The sequence below is a fragment of the Dromiciops gliroides genome, chromosome 1, assembly GCF_019393635.1.
Source record: "Dromiciops gliroides isolate mDroGli1 chromosome 1, mDroGli1.pri, whole genome shotgun sequence".
Lineage (NCBI taxonomy): Eukaryota > Metazoa > Chordata > Mammalia > Microbiotheria > Microbiotheriidae > Dromiciops > Dromiciops gliroides.
In genome coordinates this window covers 671,112,941-671,131,917 of record NC_057861.1, presented here as the reverse complement: position 1 = coordinate 671,131,917, position 18,977 = coordinate 671,112,941, and the positions used below count along the sequence as shown (strand labels likewise).

Genomic DNA, 18,977 nt, shown 5'->3' with positions numbered 1-18,977 from the left:
AGGGGGGACAGCTAGGTGGCACAGTGGATAAAACACTGGTCCTGGAGTCAGGAGGACCTGAGTTCAAATTCGGCCTCAGACACTTGACACTAGCTGTGCGACCCTGGGCAAGTCACTTTTAAACCTCATTGCCTGGCAAAGAAAAAAAAGAGAAAGAGAGAGAGAGAACATGAACAATTGGAGGGATCAGGAAAGGCTCTCTCCCATGACTAGCTAGCATTTATATAGCACTTTAAAGTTTGTAAAGCATTCTACAAATAGCTCATTTTTATCCTCACAGCAAACCTGAAAGGGAGGTGCTATTATTAACCCTATTTTACAGATGAGGAAACTGAGACTAGCAAAGATTAAAGTGGCTTGCCCAGGATCACACAGCTAATAAGTGCCAAGGACAAGATTTGAACTCAGATCTTCCTGACTCCACATCCAGATATCTTCCATCTTATGTCTGCTGTTCTCTTTCTATTTTTCATCCTTAAATTCCTTTGGCTAGTTAGGTCTCTCACCAAGATTTCTCTAAACTGGTTTTTCTCTCCACTGATTTTTATTGCTTTATGAGGCAACATTGCTCATAATCTTCCACAAACTCTCTTCGTGAGATTTCACAAATATGTTTTTATCCTAAACAGTCTCCATTAGTTACTCTATCTCTCTACTTAGCAAGTAGGTCAAGTTTTTGCCATGATTAAGTTAGTTTTTAGGTTCCTTCAGTTTCTTCATTATGAAAATTGACATTAAACTGTGTGGACTTCTATAATTGGTGTCAGCACCCTTTCCTTTATCCATTTCTTGTTTACAACATCAGTAATTTGTCTCAATAGGTCAAGTTGAAGTTGTTTAAATTACATGGCATAACTTTTTCTTATTTTGTATCAATTTTGATCTTTGCTCCAAAAAATCAGTATTCTTACTGCACAGAGGTGGTTCAAGAATGGCTCCCATATCAGTAGCAACATATTTCCTGTATTTTAAAATGCAATTAATTAATTTCATTTTGATAGTGTTATTCAGTGCTTGTCATGTCCTACACCTTTCATTTCTTCAGTAAGAGAAGATATTCATTTCAGTTCAGGCCTTTTCATCAAGAATGCCTGAAAGTCCTCTTTTTCATTGAAGTCCCATTTTCCCCCCTGAAAGATTATACTCAGTTTTGCTGGGTAGGTGATTCTTGTTTGTAATCCCAGGTCCTTTGCCCTCCAGAATAGGGAGAAGATATTCATGATGTCCAGGTGTGAGGTGTCTGTGCAGTTACTGGCCTCTCTCATTCCTTCCCCCTGAATTGTATTTTTCATGGTTCTTAACTTTGTTGACATTAAAGAATATGCTAATTTAATTTGTTGATGTGTATATGTCAATGTTGTTAATATGTTGACAAATGTAATTTTTCAAGTTCTTCATAGGATGTCTCCACTTTTTCATTTTCTCTAATAGGTGTCAGCACAAAAGCTGCAATTCTTTTCTTCCTTCCTTCCTTCCTTCCTTCTTTCTTTCTTTCTTTCTTTCTTTCTTTCTTTCTTTCTTTCTTTCTTTCTTTCTTTCTTTCTTTCTTTCTTTCTTTCTTCCTGCAGGGCAATGAGGGTTAAGTGACTTGCCCAGGGTCACACAGCTAGTAAGTGTCAAATGTCTGAGGTCACATTTGAACTCAAGTCCTCCTGGAGCCAGGGCCAGTGTGCCACCTAGCTGCCCCTGATGCAATTAGTTTCAAGGTGAAATTTTTCTCATGAGCACTGCAATACTAAATAATCAGATATCTCAGGAAATGTTATTGCTTGTTGCCTTTGTACACAGAATAGAACCAACTCCTCCATCTCTTTCATTTGTCTCTCCGGAGAAAGTGTGCTTGCTCTCCTTCCATTCGGCTGTAATTTTCTTCTGTCATCTTCCTTTGTATATAGTGAGCATGTCAAGATTGACTTGATTCAGTTTCTGGGACCATAGGATCACAGGTCCATCTGGAGCTGAAGAGGACCTGAAAGATCTTCTAACACAACTCCTCTCGATAAGCAGATGAAACTGGGGCTAACAATAGCTAGCATTAATATAGCCCTTTAAGGTTTGCAAAGCACTTTTATAAATATCATCTCCTTGGATCCTCACAACAACCCCAGGAGGTAGGTGCTATTATTATCCCCATTTTACCGATGAGGAAACAGAGGCAAATAGAGGTCAGCGACTTGCTAGTAGGTGTCTAAGGCTACATTTGAACTGAGATCTTCCTGACTCCAGACCTAGCAGTCTATCCACTCTGCTACACCACCTAGCTGCTTATAGAAGTTAGGTAACTTGCCTAAGTCACTGTTCACACAAATAAAGCTGGTCTTTGATGTCAGGTCCCATGGTCCCCAATTCAGTGGTCAAGTTGAGTGCTCTTCCTACAGTACCATGTTGTGACCTGGCACAGTGATCCTTCCTCCAGCAAAGGGTCTACTCATTGGTCATAGTACAAGGAGCTCACATATGAGTGCCAACAGCAAGGTTAATCTTTATGAACAGCCTAAAAACTATGTGATTCTTTACATCCTCTGCCCCTCCACCCCTTCTGCCACTGTGTTCAGGACCATTTGGACTTCCCCTGTTTCTTTCAAGTCTCAGCTAAAACCCCATCCCCTAAAAGAAGCCTTTCCCCTCCCCCTCAATGAGAATGCCTTTCCTCTGAGATCACCTCTTATTTAACCCATCTACAGCTTGTCTGTACATAATTGTTTGCCTCCATTACATACATAGTTGCTCCTCCATTAGACTGTGAGCTCCTTGAGAGAAAAGGGCTATTTTTGCCTTTTTTTGTATCCTCAGTGCTTAACTCAGTGCCTGACACAGCTGCTGCGGAATTAATGCTTGCTAACCTGACTTATTTCGTGGGGTCCTGTGGCCAAATAATTCATCGACAAAAGGCCAGACTGTGGGTGATAAGCTTCCCCATACATACTTAGGTTAGTCCTTAAAAAACCCATATAATCTGTTGACGGGACTGGAGTATTCTAGGTTTAGCTAAAAAAAAAAAAAAAACATGCCAGTCTCATGGCAGCATGACCCTAGTGTGGAGACACAGCTCAGAGTCATCCCACTGGCTGGAGTTTGGACAAGAAGAAGTGGAATCTCCTCAGAGAAAGAATGGCTCACAGTGGACATTGGGCTCATTTGCTGTGAGCCCCAGAGGCTTGGTCCCCAAGGACAACTTACCTGTGACTCTCAGGGCAGCAGACGTCCTCTGGTCACCTGCCTCAAAGTGGATGGTACCCGAGTCCTTGAGGGCAAGCTGCCTCACGGTCAGCATGTGGTAGCCCCCTGGCTGCACCTCAATGTCATTGAGTTCATTCATGTGTAGTGGGGTCTTATCCAGAAACCATTGAACAGGACTGTAGTCAGCAGGTGAAATCCGGCATCGAAATGTGGCTGAGGACCCCTCTGAAACTTCCACATCTTCCAGGTCCTCGGTGATGAGGATTTTTTGGCCTAAAATAATAATGATGATGATGGTAATTATTGTTGTTGTTATGTTATCATTATTATTTTTTATTTACAAAGTAACATAGATATGAGGTATTCCCTATTTTATAGACAAGGGGATGGTTTCAGGAAGTGAAATAAAATGGCCACAATCCCACATCTGAGATTTGAACCCAACTATTTAGACTGCCAAACTGGCCTGGTGGGGCCATGAGCACAGTTACTGGGGTATGGGCAGTGGACATCAGGTTAAGACTCTATATAGTCTCAGGGGCAGCTACGTGTCGCAGTGGATAAAGCACTGGCCCTGGAATCAGGAGGACCTGAGTTCAAATCCGGTCTCAGACACTTGACACTTACTAGCTGTGTGACCCTGGGCAAGTCACAACCCCAATTGCCTCACACAAAAAGAAAGAAAGAAAAGACTCTATGTAGTCTCTCCAGTCTGTGACCTTCTCTAATCAGCCTGATTCAGGTAGGATAAGTACAAGAAGACTTCCTGGAGGAGGTGAACCTCGAGGAGGATTCTGTGAGAGATGTGCCCTAGAGTACATAGACACACACTTGTTTGCTTTCTAAGCATCCCCAAGAGCTGATTATTGCTGTGTTTTAAGTCAAGGTTCAGAAATCAAAATTCTGTTCTTAAATACTATTCTTTTAGCCAACTTTTTCACTGTTTGAATTCTCCCTTCCCTTATAAAGGCCTTCAGTCCTGAAGAAAATGGAAAGAAACGTGAAGAAAATTGCAACTGTGTCCTAAACTTTTCAGGGTTGGTTTTGGTTTTGTTTTTGCCTGTGATTTAATAAACCTTAGTAATACTAGCTAGTGACCAACGATCATTTGTTTCCACATGAATCCCTAGAGGTGGGTAGCAGGTGGCCTGTGAGAATAGTGTCCAAAGCACTAAGGCCCAGCAGGAGGATTTGCTTTCAGCTATGTTAAGGGTGAGAGGGGCCAGAGCTGCTCCCAAGGTGGATAAAATGACCATAAAGGAAGCGAGGGAGGACAGCCTACTCAAAAATCCTCTGAGGTCTCTTCCAACTCAAAGAGTCTCGGGTTCTGCATCCTCCAAATGCATAGAGATGTATTCACTGTAAATTCTACATCTCAGAGAGCACCGGCTGTGGTGGGAGAGCACATCCAGAGGTAGGAGGCCTGGGTTCAAGTCCCTGACCTTCTGTTCGCTACTTGAGGGATCTTGGACAACTTCTCTGCTTTCTCTGGGCCCCAGTTTTCTCATCTGCAAAGTGGAGTAGAACCAGGTGATCTCTCCGATCCCACCCATTTCTAAGTCCTGTGACAACTGAGGTCACTTCTCCCAATGGTAACACCTAAAAGGATTCACTGCTTGGTAATTTTATACACACGTGTGTATATCCATGTGCATATATATGCTATACTACACAAGTTGTGCATATATACATGGGTATATGTGCATGCATGTGCATGTGAGCCTATAACAAGACCCATGGCCTCAATGTCTGTATGTGCATTGTATGCGTGTGAGTGTGTATACACACACAGATACATACATATATATATATATGTGTGTGTGTGTGTATGTGTATATGGGCATGTGTATATAAAGTATGTGTAAACACACATATGTATGTATGTACACATATGAACAGGAGCCCATAACAAGATCCATAGTCTCAGATTCCTACATGTATGTATATGTGTATATATCCCTGACTTCCATGATATCTATCTATATCCATATCTCTCTCTCTCTCTATATATATATATATCCCCAACTTCCATTATTTATACATACATATACACACATGTCATGTGTGTATATATAGGTACATACACATAATCCTATAATGAAACCCATGGCTCCAGGTATCAACATGCATGTTTATCTGTATGTAAACATAATCTACATATATGTGCACAATATGTTGTGTGCACACATATGTGCCTATAACAAGACCCATGACCTCATTGCCTATATGTACATGTATATGTGTATATGCCTGTGTGTGCATGTGTGTGAATGACACGGTAAAATTCAGAGTACCATGGGAGTGGGCCCAGGATTTCCCTGAATCCGTTCTGGGAAAGAGGCCTCTGGGAACAAGCAGTATGTTACTCTACAGTCCTTACCTTGCACCACAAGCTGAGCCTGGGACTGGGCGTCCCCAATGTCACAGGTGTAGGTGTCACTGTCTCCTTTCTCCAAAGTGGAGATGGTGAGTTTCAGGGCCGTGCCTGCCTGGCTGAGCGCATGCTTCTTGGTGGCCCGGAGCTCCGTGATACCCTTCCGCCATGTCACAGCTGCTGCTGGCTTCTCCGTCTCACACTCAAATACCGCTGTGCCCTTCTCCTCACCCTTCACATCTGTCAGCTCCTTGATGAAGCGGTTGGGCTTTTCTGGGAAATGAGAGGACAAGGTGAAGTTCTAAGATGACTCGACTCCATTTTTCTCTCCTTACTCCCTCCCCAATCTTTCTGTACCCACCAGTACCCAGGAAGGGGATCTCAAAGAATATTTCATTCAAAGCATCACAGGACCCCCAGAGCTGAATGTGGGGGTCATGAAAAATTTGGCACCAGTGAAAGTTTATGTATACTTATTTTATATACTTATATACCCAGGGTCATGTAAAAATTTCTAGGCTGAAAAGGAGTCGCCAGTGGAAAAAGTTTAGGAAGCTCTGATGTCATCAACTTCTTCATTTAACAGGCAAGGGAATTCAGGCACGTAAAGGTGGTAGCTAGGTGGTGTAGTGGGTAGAGCGCAGGACCTGTAGTCAAGAAGACCTGAGTTTAAATCCTGCCTCAGATACTTGCTCAGCTGGGCAACCCTGGACAAAACACTTAGTTTCTGTTTGCTTCAGTTTCCTCAACTATAAAATGAAGATACCAATAGAATCCACCTCCCGGGGTTGTTAAAAGAACAAAAATGAGATAATATTTATAAAGCATATTGCAACCCTTAAAGGTCTTTTAGAAATGCTAGATTTAAAAAAAATAATTTCTCATGTTCACAAAGGCAGTAAGTGTGTTCTCCCATTCCCCATCCGGTGATCTTCATTCAGTTTTCATTCCAGCTGATAAAGATGGTTTGGCAGAGTAGCAAGAACTCTAGACTGGGCAAGAGGTGGAAGACCTGGGTTCTAATGCTGGGTCAGTCACTAACTCCCTGAGTCACCTGGAGCAAATCCTTTTCTCTCTCTGGGTCTTGGTTTCCTCATTTAGAAAACAAGGTTAGAGTCTCTGGACCTCTAAGATCTCCTTTGGCTCTGACATTCTGTGGTTTTACAATTCTTTCTTACTTGGGATGATTATCTAGAACTAGAACAATAGACATCATGACTATAATAATGTCAGGGAAGTAACACTAAAAGGCAATGTATGACTCATTGGAATAACCCACCTTGGTCCCAAAGGACAAATGACAAAGCCTATATGTTATTTAGTACAATACCCCCATTTTTTTTCTCATGTGACCTTTCATATTTAGGTTGAAAATCCTTCCTCTCGGTAAAGAGGCTTACCTACATCACTGTTAGACACAGTTGCTATGTCATTTGGTTTTACATAACTGTCTTTTGAAAAAAAACTTCTGAATTTAATAAATGTTCTCCACAAATTTCCATATGCAAAGTAAAATAGAGAGAGGATGATGGGTAAAAATGCAAATCCCTAGTAAGTACAGCTTGCTTATATATATATATATATATATATATATATATATATATATTACATTCAACATATTACTTTCAAAGCATCCAGGTTATCTGTGTTTCTTTCTGAACTTCTTCAGTTCTCTTCGGAGCATTAAAAAAAAAAATGCATCAGTGACCATCTTTTCATTTCTTCTTCTCTCCCCTCACTTCCTCTCCCAATTAAAAAAAAGCAAAAAACACATCCTGGAACAAATAACCATAGGGGAGCAAAACTTTTTCTTCCTTCCTTCCTTCCTTCCTTCCTTCCTTCCTTCCTTCCTTCCTTCCTTCCTTCCTTCCTTCCTTCCTTCCTTTCTTTCTTTCTTTCTTTCTTTCTTTCTTTCTTTCTTTCTTTCTTTCTTTCTTTCTTTCTTTCTTTCTTTCTTTCTTTCTTATAAAGGAAAGTTCAATGGGAGTGGGGAACAGGGGCAGATGGAGTATATCAGATTGCAGAGTCAAAACAAAAGGGATCAGCAAGACATTATTTTTAATGAGAAGGAAAAGAACTATCCAACAATCTTGAATACATACCTTCCACCTTGAGGGTGGCTTTGCTCTTCGAGACCTCAGTCTCACACGTGTACTCGCCAGAGTCCTTGAGGGAGGCCTCACGGATGACAAGAATGGCCTGGGAACCCTCATAGCGTAGGTCATATCTGGGACCTTTTCTGATGGCTTTGCCATCCTTCGACCACCTGACGGTGGCACCTGCTTTGGAGAGTTCACAGCTTAGGCTCACGTCCTCCCCAGCTGTTACCTTCTGATTCTCCAGGGGTTTGGTGATGGATGTTGGCTTCTCTGGAGGAGACAGGGTTGGGGTGGGGGAGGGAAGAATAGCAGAAAGCAGATGTGAGACTGAGCCGTGGTCTTCCTCTTGTATGTAGCTTCCTAATTCTCTATTTGGAGAAGATGGAGGTGGGGAGGAGTAGTCTCTGACTTCCCTAAGCTTACATACACCTAACCATATCACCCCAATTCACTGCCTTCCCCAAATCCTACAGTGGCCCATTATTGCCCGGAGGATAAAATATCAATTCATTAGCCTCTCATTTAAATTTAAGGGCCTCTAGAATCTGGTTCCAACCGACCTTGCTAGACTTACTGCACATTATTTCCTTTCATAGATGCTGGGCAAACTAGATGACTAGCTATTTCTCAGTCTCCTCCTGTCTGCTCCAGCTTCTGTGAATTTGCCCAGGCTGATCCTTCCACCAGCAGAACACTCTCTCCTCCTCTTCCTGTTGGATTCCTTCCCCTTTTTCAAGGCCCATTCCATAGGCCATTTCTATCAGGAATCCTTCTCTCATCCTTCCAGCTAAAAGTAATCTCTCCCCAAATTCTCCTAGAGTGCACTGTCTGGATTTCTCCTCTGCTACCTTGTAAGAGAAACTTAAATACACAGTACCTATTATATATTTTATATATACACATGTAAACACATGCATACACACATATGTACACATATATAGTTACGTTAATATATCTATACACATATTTATATCAAATATACATGTGTAGATAAGTATATGTATACTATTTACATAGCTATATATGTATATACATACACATACATATACCTGTATGTGTATACATAATATATAACATTAGAACCCACTCAGTTCTATGGTTATAAATATGTGTATCTCTACATAGATCTATGTACATCTATGTGGAGAGACACATATGTATCAATATGGGTATATATATATGTGCATGTGTATATATGTATATATGTGTGTAGATGGATGGATGGATGGGTGGATGGATACATAGATACACATATTTGTAACCACAGAACTGAGTAAGTAGAGAGTAGGCTCCTTTTAAGTATTTGTTGAATTGAATTAAACATGTCAGGAAATCAGGCCTGTGCTTGCTGAGTTGTAGCAAGTATGGACAGAGAAGCTGAGAGTTATCTGCCTTCACCCGTGTCTCAGTGGGGCATGGAGGGAATTCTCTAAGCTGTCCAGTCAGGACCCTTTTTCCCCTTCCTTGGCATTGAGTCATCTGCAATTATATTTCACTAGTCATTTAAAGTACAAGAAACTAACTCACTATCGTACGAGGATTCTCAAGGTCTGGTTTGGGATGTACCCTAATTATAGAATTCAGCTTTTCTCTGACCCCCATAGAGTTGGGTGGGAGCTCAGAACACAGAATTCACACTGACAGATCTTAAAGACCAACCGATCCAAGCCCCTCAAATAACAGATGAGAAAAGAGAAGCCCAGGGAGAAGTGACTGCCCAAGGTCACACAGTTAGTTCAAGAACTGGGACAAGAACCCAGGACTCCTGACTCTCAGTAAAGTTCTTTGTCTTGCCTGGATTCTCAAGAAGTGGGATCTTTTGTTCTGTTTCCACCTTGCTTCTACCCCTAGGCCAGTTAGACCCTTCTTGTCAGCTCCTTTGGAGTCTATAGTGACTCATTTCTAAGTATGGCCTCCAGGTTTAAGCCAAATCTGCCCTTTGGGAAGCTGCCTGAGAGCCAGAGAAGTTGCTTTTCCTTAGTGGGGCCCACTAGGGAGACTCTCTCCTTCCTTAGCTCCCAAACTATGTCATTCAACTCCTGCCTTAACTAAATAATCGCTGTTTTTTCTCCATCTCCAAGATTCCCTTTGCCCTTGAATAGCTGAGAGTTTGCCATGTCTTTCACTTCTCATTCCTATCTTACCCTAAAATCATGACGAATGACACAATTTCAGAGCTAGAAGGGATTTGAGTACATCCAAAGCAAGTAGTCACTTGAGCCTCACTCAAAATACCCAAGTAGATCCATAATGTTTTTGATGTGGGTAACAAAGCCAACAAAGCAGATCGCAGCCTAGCCACACCTGCCCATCTTGTTCACCTTTTCCCCATGTCCTCCAAAGACTTTGACATATAAAGTCCACTCAGTGTACCAGAGGCCTTCCCTTCTTTTTCTGGACAAAGTGAAAAATTCCCAAGCCTGAGGATGCTGTCAAATGCCTTTTCCTCTTGTCTGAGATACATGAGAGAAAGTGGTGGGTGGAATATGAAATGTGCAGAAAGAAGGATGACAAATATGAGCAGGAAGATCGGCATCTGGTAGGACCAGGGTCACCGGCATTCAAGCTAACCAAGGAACCCTGAGGCATCTAAGGTGAGGAGGGGGCAACCAGGAGGACTTCTGGATACCAGATAGAGGGGCTAGTATTGTTTGTGACTTAGCTCCCTGTTCCCACTAAGGTCCTTTACATAGTCCGTGTCCATCAAGTCTGGAAATTTCACAGAATCAGAGAATTTAGAATCAGAAGGGACCTTAGCCCAACCCCTTTGTTTACTGAAGAGGTCATTGTAATCCAGAATGGCCAAGGAATTGCCAAGAAATCGAATTATGCCTATGTTGATACTTCCACTTTCAAATGGGTGCTTTATCTTCTAATTAGGGGATTATTAGCACACCTCCAAATTGTTTTGTTTAAACAATATAATCAAGGGCATAAACTACAAACACAATTCATTGCTTTTAGGAAGACCACTCTGATGTGCTAATGGGATTAAGAACAAAAATGTTAAAAAAAAAAAAGGGGGGGGGGCGTCTAGGTGGCGAAGTGGATAAAGCACTGGCCCTGGATTCAGGAGGACCTGAGTTCAAATACGACACTTGACACTTACTAGCTTTGTGACCCTGGGCAAGTCACTTAACCCCCATTGTCCCACAAAAAGGAAAAAAAAAAGAACAAAAGTGTTAGCAAACACCACTCCAAGAAAACCAAATATCCACATTCCCATTCCTTCATTCAAGCCACCCTGGCACAGACACAGGGGATAATGCTAAACTCATTACCAGACCATGGGCAGCTTGCCATTGGTTGTGTCTGGTGGGGGAATCAACAATGTATTATGCAGCCCAGGCAGGGTGGTCCAGTGGTAGGAGCAAAGGACTGAGAGTCAGGACTTATATGACCTGAGGCAGAGTAAAGAAAGCAGCCCCTCTCGATTCTAGTGTCTCCCCTCTCTTATTGTCTATTTATCCTGTATATAGTTTGAATGTATTTGTTTGTTGTTTTCCCCATTAGATTGTGAGCTCCTTGAGCGCAGGGCCTGTCTTTTGTCTCTTTTTATATCCTCAATGCTTAACACAACACCTAGCACACAGCAGACACTTAATAAATGTTTATTGGTTGATTTGAACCCGGAAACCAACCTATCCAGGGACTACAACAATGGAAATGGAAAAGATAAAAAAAAAAAAACCAAAGAAGAAATTGGAATCTGTGTAATTATAATAAAGCCCAGAGAAGAGGCAAGAAAGTCAACTTCCCCTCTGCTACAATTCAGATCTAGGAATACAGAGATATAGAGCTTCGTGTATATTGTTGATGTGTTAGTTAGTTTTGATTTTGGTTTTTCTCCTTCATCTTTTTTTAATATTTTTGTTTGTTTGTTTGTTTTGCGGGGCAATGGGGGTTAAGTGACTTGTCCAGGGTCACACAGCTAGTAAGTGTCAAGTGTCTGAGGCCCGATTTGAACTCAGGTACTCCTGAATCCAGGGCCGGTGCTTTATCCACTGTGCTATCTAGCCGCCCCCTCTCCTTCATTTTTTTATTCATTGTTATGAAGGCTTGGTTAGGGAGAGGTATATTCAGAAGTGAAGATACTATTAAAAATAAGAGATCAATATAATTTAAAATTAAAGAAAAATAATTTGGAGTCATAATAATAGATCATAATAATGTGGAAGGAATCATCAAGACAGACCCTTCATGCTCAGCTCCTTTGGAGCCTCTTGTGACTCATTTCTATGTATAGCCCCCAGGTTCAGGCCAAATCTCTTTCTCTGGCAGACAGGCGGCACAGTGGATAGAGCTCCAGGCTGGGAATCAGAGACTCATCTTCTTGAGTTCAAATCCAGCCTCCTACGCTTCCTAGCTGGATGACCCTGAGCAAGTCACTTAACCCCATTTGACTCAGTTTCCTCATCTGGAAAATGAGCTGGGGAAGGAAATGGCAAACCATCCCAGTATCTTTGCCAAGAAAAATCTCAAAGGGGATCACAAAGGGTCAAACACAACTGAAACAACTAAACGTCATCAGGCCAAATCTAGCCTCTGGGAAGCTCCCCAAGACCCAGAGAAGATGTCACTGGTTGTATCTGGGGAGGGGGAGGAAATAGTAGTAGTATATACACCCCAGGCAGGGTGGTGTAGTGGTTGGAGCAATGAGCTGAGAGTCAGGACTTATATGAACTGATGCAGAATAAAGTAAGCCAAAGAGGAAGCCTGCATCACCACCATCACCATCATCATGCAGTGGGGATCATGGCAATAATGAAGGCAGGGTGGAGAGCTCACTCCTAGCATGGCTGGCCCCTGAAGGTTTGCAATGACAGAACAATGGACGTCCCCATTCTGACTCTTGTCTATCCATAGTGACCCAGGACAGGACCTCGAGGTCAGCCTTGCAGCCCATGCTGGGGCAACCGGGTTGTGATGCGGTGATGTGACAGAAAGCATCACCCTGTGAGGCAGCATTTACTGATCAGTGGTGGCTATTTGTCAATGCATAGATTTAGAGAATGATCATTCTCTTGTGAATTATTTATAGGAAGGAGAAAGGGGGCTTGCAAGATTAGCACTTGTCTCATTTGGCCTGAATCCTTAATCAATTAAAAACAAAAGAAAACAAAACAACTCACCCATTAAACACCTACTGTGTTCAAAGACCTGGGCTCAGCACTAGGTTGGATTTAAAAATGAAAAGAGGCAGATTTGCTGCCCTCAAGGAGTTTACAATCTAATAGGCCAGGGCAGCTAGGTGGCGCAGTGGATAGAGCACCGGCCCTGGAGTCAGGAGGACCTGAGTTCAAATCCGGCCTCAGACACTTGACACTTACTAGCTGTGTGACCTTGGGCAAGTCACTTAACCCCCATTGCCCTGAAAACAAACAAAAAAACAAAAACAAAAAACCCAGTCTATTAGGCCAGTTTGAGCCTGGTGGTTCTTTCTATATTTTTCAAGTTTCCTTCATCAGCAGTTTCAAACACAAGACGGAGATCTGAGAAAGCTCCCTCACTCTTTTTTTTTTTTTTTTTGGCAGTATCTGCTGTAGTGGATAGAGCAGTGGGCTTGGAGTCAAGAAGACCTGGGTTAGGGGCAGCTAGGTGGTGCAGTGGATAGAACACTGGCCTTGGAGTCGGGAGTACCTGAGTTCAAATCCAGCCTCAGACACTTAACACTTAACTAGCTGTGTGACCCTGGGCAAGTCACTTAACCCCAATTGCCTCACTAAAAAAAAAAAAAAAGAAGAAGAAGACCTGGGTTCAAATCCCACTTCAGGCACTTACTAGCTGTGCGATCCTGGTAAATCACTTAACTTCTCTGTACGTCATCTATAAATTGAGGGACTCTAAGGTCCCTTTCAGTTTTAAATCTATATAATCCTGTGATCCTGAGGGTCAGGGGTGGGGGTGGGGGAGCACAACACATTCGTAGATAAATATGATACCCAGGAAAATGGGACTGGGGCCATTCTGGAGTTCATACAGAGTGCTAGGAAAATTCCAAGAGGGAGGTAAGGTGAGTGGGAGGCCTGTTGCAGGGCTTTTATAGTGCAGAGGCTCCTAGATGTCCATCCCCTCATCTCTCCCCAACCCCCAGCCTCAACCCTGACTGCCTCAAGAGACCCACGTTAGTGCCCAATCCATGGGCTCAAACCATACAAGATAAACTTGTATCTGAGAATGACTCGGCCAACGTCAGAGGCACAAATTCGTGGCTGGAAGGGTGGGGGGTGGGGAAGGAAAAGAAGAAACAGAAGAGAACAAGAGAAGACCCTACAATAGGGGCCTGGGTCCTACCTTTGATGATCAGAGAGGCTTTAGAAGTGAGATCACGGACAGTGAACACCACCTCGCCGGCATCCGTCACTGCTGCGTCTCGGAGGGTGAGGGTGTATTTCCGGCCCTGACACGAGGCCCGGAAGCGGCCAGAGCCACCCACCTCTTTCCCATTGACTGTCCAAGTGCCCACATCACCAGCACTCTGGTGGGACAGGATGCACTCCAAGGTGCAGCTCTCTCCCTCTTGCACCTCCGTGGTCTTCAGGCGTTTGGTGATGCCGATGTGCAGGTCTGGAGGGAGGAGGAGAGAAGACATAAGATCCTTATGAAAGCAGGACCAGTGCCCATACAGGGTCGGACCAGATTTCCTTTGCTCTCCCTCCCAATGAGCACTTGGGCATGTTCGGTCTCACTGAGAGACTCACAGGATCATAAGCTCAAAGAGTCAAAGGAGACACCATCTTCATGTCACAGAGTGGGAAACTGAGGCCCAAAGAGTGGTTAACTTAAGATCATCCAAGGAGCAGAGCCAGGATTCAAAACCAGATGGTCTGATTCCCAATCCAATGTTCCTTCTATGACATATCGATGCCCAGAGACATCTCAGTCTCATGTGTTAGTTATAAAGGATGCTCCCTCTTTGTGGAAGCCCACCTGGCAAGGGTTCTTCATAATGGAAACAGCTCACACATCCATTGTACTTAATGTTTACAAAGTGAAAGGGCTCTGGATTTAAAGGCAAGGGGCCTGGGGGCAGCTAGGTGGCACAGTGGATAGAGCACTGGATTCAGGAGGACCTGAGTTCAAATCTGGCCTCAGACACTTGACACTTACTACCTGTGTGACCCTGGGCAAGTCACTTAACCCCAATTGCCTCACACACACACAAAAAAAAGAAAAACAAAAAACAAATAAAGGCAAGGGGCCTGGATTCAAATCCCAGTACAACTTCATATTACTTGCGTGACCGTGGACAAGTTTTGGCTGTTGAGTTGTTTTTAGTCATGTCCAATTCTCCATGACCCCATTTAGGGTTTTCTTGGCAGAGATACTGGAATGGTTTGCCATTTCCTTCTCAGGCTCATTTTACAGATGAGGAAACTGAGGCAAGCAGGGTTAAGTGACTTGTGCAGGGTCACACAGCTAGTAAGTGTCTGAGAAAGGATTTGAACTCAGGTCTTCCTGGCTCCAGGTGCTCTATCCACTTCGCCACTTAGCTGCCCTAGGTTTCCTCATCTGTCAAATGAGGGGATACAACTATGATAGATGGCTACTGAAGTCCCTTCCAGCTCTAAATCCGTGATTCTAGGACCCTTGTGAGGCAGAGAGGGCAAATTAGCACCATCTAATAGAATCATAGGATTTAAAGTCGGGAGGAAGCTTAGAGATAATTGTGTCGAATCCTTTCATTTTACAATAAGAAAACTGAGACCCAGAGACAGGAAGCGACCTACTTTAGTGGTGCCAAACTCAAATAAAAGGAGATCCCTACAGGGAGCATACTGACTTAGAAAACCACAAATTACCATTTACTATGTTGCATTCTATTTTTGTTTTGTTAAACATTTTCCAGTGACATTTTCATCTGGTCAGGGACGCACTGGTTTGGGGGCCATCCTTCCAGCGTTTGATACGTTCTGAGTCCTACTTAAGACATGTCTTAATACAAAGACCAAAGACGTGGACCCAGATCTTTTGATGCTCTTGGATTTTTGTTTGTCCCTTAAAACATCCTTGTGAGGTTGGAAGAGCATTTTACATTTTACAGATGACAAGACTGAGACTCAGAATCTGAGTTTTTGATTGAACCCAATTCTTCTGACTAGCCTCGCATGGGGTTCACTCACCATGTACGCTGACCTGGGAGCGGGTCAGGTCGGTGCCGATGTCACAGGTGTAGAGGCCAGCATCATCCCGGGAGAGGTCATGTACCACAAGACCCCGGGTACGGTCAGTGTGCAGGATGTCATATTTGTCACTGGGGCCCAGCTCCACACCATCCTTCCTCCAAATGGCTTGGGCCTTGGGGTGGGAGACCTCACACTCCAGAGCCAGTGTGCCCCTCTCTTCACCTGCCATGTCATCCAGGGGCTTGAGGAACACCAGAGGCTTCTCTGGAGGGTCAGAGAGAGGGTATGAGTCAGGTGCTTGCTGCCCTTTCAGAAACTAATTAATCATTTACCTTCTAGTCTGAATCAGAGACCCCTGCTCCCCATCCCCTCCTCAATCCATGAAAGCATTTTCCTAGATCTCCGGTTCTCTGAAATGGTGGGTTCAGAGAGCACAGGAGGAGGACATTCAAGGCCTTCCCATACCCATCCCCTCTTGAATCCAGCCTCTTTGCTCTAGCAAGCCTGGCTCCCTCACAGGCTCCCACATATCCCTTGCTTTGTCCCCAGACTCATGTTCAAACGATCCATGCCATGCCCAATCTCCACCCCATTCCTCCACTTAATCCATTATAGCAGCCCAGATTTCTATTGTTTTAGGCTGATGAAACACTGAAGAAACTGAGGCTCAGAAAGGGCCTCAGAAAGAAACCTGCCCAGAGTCACACAGCTAGTAAGTGGTAGAGCCAGGACTCAAACCCAGGTCCTCTGAGAGTGAATAGTGGAGAGAACCCTCGACTTGGAGTGAGGAAGTTCTGAATTCAAGTCCTAACTTTGACTCTTTTTTTTTTTTTGCGGGGCAATGGAGGTTGAGTGACTTGCCCAGGGTCACACATCTAATAAGTGTCAAGTGTCTGAGGCCAGATTTGAACTCAGGTACTCCTGAATCCAAGGCTGGTGCTTTATCCACTGTGCCACCTAGCTGCCCCTAACTTTGACTCTTAAAAGCTGTGTGACCCTGGGCAAGTCATTCTCTGAGCTTCAGCTTCCCCTTCTGTAAAATGGACATAATCCTACCTCAGAGGGGTGTTTTGTCAAATGAGATACTTGGAACACTTTGTAATCCTTAAACAAAATGTCAGTTGTTCTCACATCACAGCTAAAATCACTTTACATATATTACATCATCTAATTTGGTCATCACAACCACCCTTAAAAGGAGGTACTATTATTATCCCCATTTTACAGATAAGGAAACTGAAGCTGAGAGAGGTTACGTGACTCACCCAGCCAAGACATATCTGAGGCAGGATTTGAATTCAGGTCTTCTTGACTCCAAATCCGGAGCAGTGAGCTTTCCTCACAATAGCTCTCAATCTAGTCCAAGCTCACATCCTCTGGGAAGCCTTCCCAGACACAACTCTCTCTCACCTGATCCCTCCCTTATTTTACTTCCCAGTAAAACACCCCTTAGATTATTTTAAGTAAAATGCTAATTGCATCAGCACTTACTGCATGGGGTTGGGGGGCTACTACCTATCAAAGACTTCCTTTATAACTGCTCTAGATGTGTATCTTGTCTCCCTGCTTGTACTGTGAGCTCCCTGAGGTAGACACCAAGCCTTTTCCTGTTTTTGCTGATAGCACGGCCCACCCCAGGACTGGGCATACAGCAGGTATCCAATAGTTGTGGATCTCACATTGTATATAAGGGGTAGGGCCGTTTTGTGAGCAGCCAGAGAGTTTTACAGTCAGATATATTTGCAAATGACTCCCAAACCTGACTCTATCCTTTGTATGTTGTTGGGGAGCCCGAGAAAGTCTGGAGAAGGGGAACTCAAGACTCTAGACTAAGATGATGAGGTTTCTGTCCAGTCTGGGGATGCGCTGGCTGAGAGCAGAATTGGATCTGAGCTTGGAATTTCTTTTTCTTTTTCTTTTTCTTTTTTTTTTTTTTTGGTGAGGCAATTGGGGTTAAGTGACTTGCCTAGGGTCACACAGCTACTAAGTGATAAGTGTCTGAGACCGGATTTGAACTCAGCTCCTCTTGAATCCAGGGCTGGTGCTCTATCCACTGCGCCACCTAGCTGCCCCTGAGCTTGGAATTTCTAAAGGGGATGGAGAGGCTCTCAAAGCCAAGCTGCCCTCCCCCCTCACGCTGATGAGAGCGGGCTTGGGCTGGGAAGAGAACAGTCCAGGCCTCTAGGATGAGGGTTTGGAGAAATGCTTGCAGGGTACCTCCCTAATAGCTCAGCCAAAGGGAGCTTGTTGGCCCTCCCTGCCTCTCCTCCCTCAAAGCAGGCCAGGTGCCACATCAGAAGCAGAGTCCTAAACAGAAGGGGGGCCCTTGGGCAGAAGGCAGCTCCCCTACTGTGCCCACAAGCCCCTCCTCACCTTTCACCGTCAGCCGGGCCGACTGCGACACCTTGGCCGACTTGAGACTCACAGTGCCGGTGTCCGCCAGGCTCACTCGCTTAAGCACCAGCGTGTGGCAGCTTCCCTCATGGGAGATTTCGTGAAAACTGTCGTTGTAGAGCAGGGTCTCATTCAGCAGCCACTCCACCTCCTCATCCTCTTGAGAGAGCTCACAGGAGAAGCTGGCGCTGCCCTCCTCCGTAGCCTCCACATCCTGAAGGGGCCGTATCACTGCCACCTCACGAGCTGCTCGGGTTGGGGGAGACTCGTGAGCCAAGTGAGTTATAAACAGGGGACTGGCAAAGAGCACACTTTATATGAGGCACATGAGGCTCTCTCCTAAGGCCTCCCCAAGGCCTCACTGTGCTCCCCAGATAAGCCTGGGCCTGGAAAGGCATCAGATTTGGGGATCATGGACCAAGAGGCAATGGCACAACAGAGAGAGAACCACTCCTGAAATCAGAAAGGGAGTCTGGCCTCAGACGCAGAAGCTACAAGACCTACCATGGTCATCTCCGTGACCCATTTCAGAGAAAGGGACCAGAAATCCTTCTAAAAAACTTCTTGCCACCTGGCAGAGAGGCAGTGGACTAAAAGTGTGGAATGAGGTAGATACTTACAGATAAAGACAAAGTGTTCAAACTAAATTTAATTGTCACAATGGAAGGTTCTATTGAAGTGGGGCAGGGAGAGAGGAAGCCATGGAAAATAACATGGATGTAAAAAATAAAGGAAAAAACATCAATAAAATATCTTAAAATGATAATAATTTTTAAAAGACAACCATCAACAACTAGGAATCCG

The 18,977-nt window shown here is 44.1% G+C and overlaps 1 protein-coding gene across 19 annotated transcripts in view; it reads right to left on the bottom strand.

The window, feature by feature from the left end:
* Positions 1 to 18,977, bottom strand: part of OBSCN (obscurin, cytoskeletal calmodulin and titin-interacting RhoGEF) — a 325,223-nt gene that overhangs the window by 205,369 nt on the left and 100,877 nt on the right. For all 19 annotated transcript variants that reach the window (XM_043975986.1, XM_043975988.1, XM_043975987.1 and 16 more), the window contains 6 exons: positions 18,153 to 18,419; positions 15,777 to 16,043; positions 13,948 to 14,220; positions 7,657 to 7,923; positions 5,561 to 5,827; positions 3,181 to 3,453 (listed from right to left, as the gene is read on the bottom strand). In XM_043975986.1, coding sequence (XP_043831921.1) covers positions 3,181 to 3,453; positions 5,561 to 5,827; positions 7,657 to 7,923; positions 13,948 to 14,220; positions 15,777 to 16,043; positions 18,153 to 18,419 — 1,614 coding nt within the window. The remainder of the gene's footprint in view (positions 1 to 3,180; positions 3,454 to 5,560; positions 5,828 to 7,656; positions 7,924 to 13,947; positions 14,221 to 15,776; positions 16,044 to 18,152; positions 18,420 to 18,977) is intronic.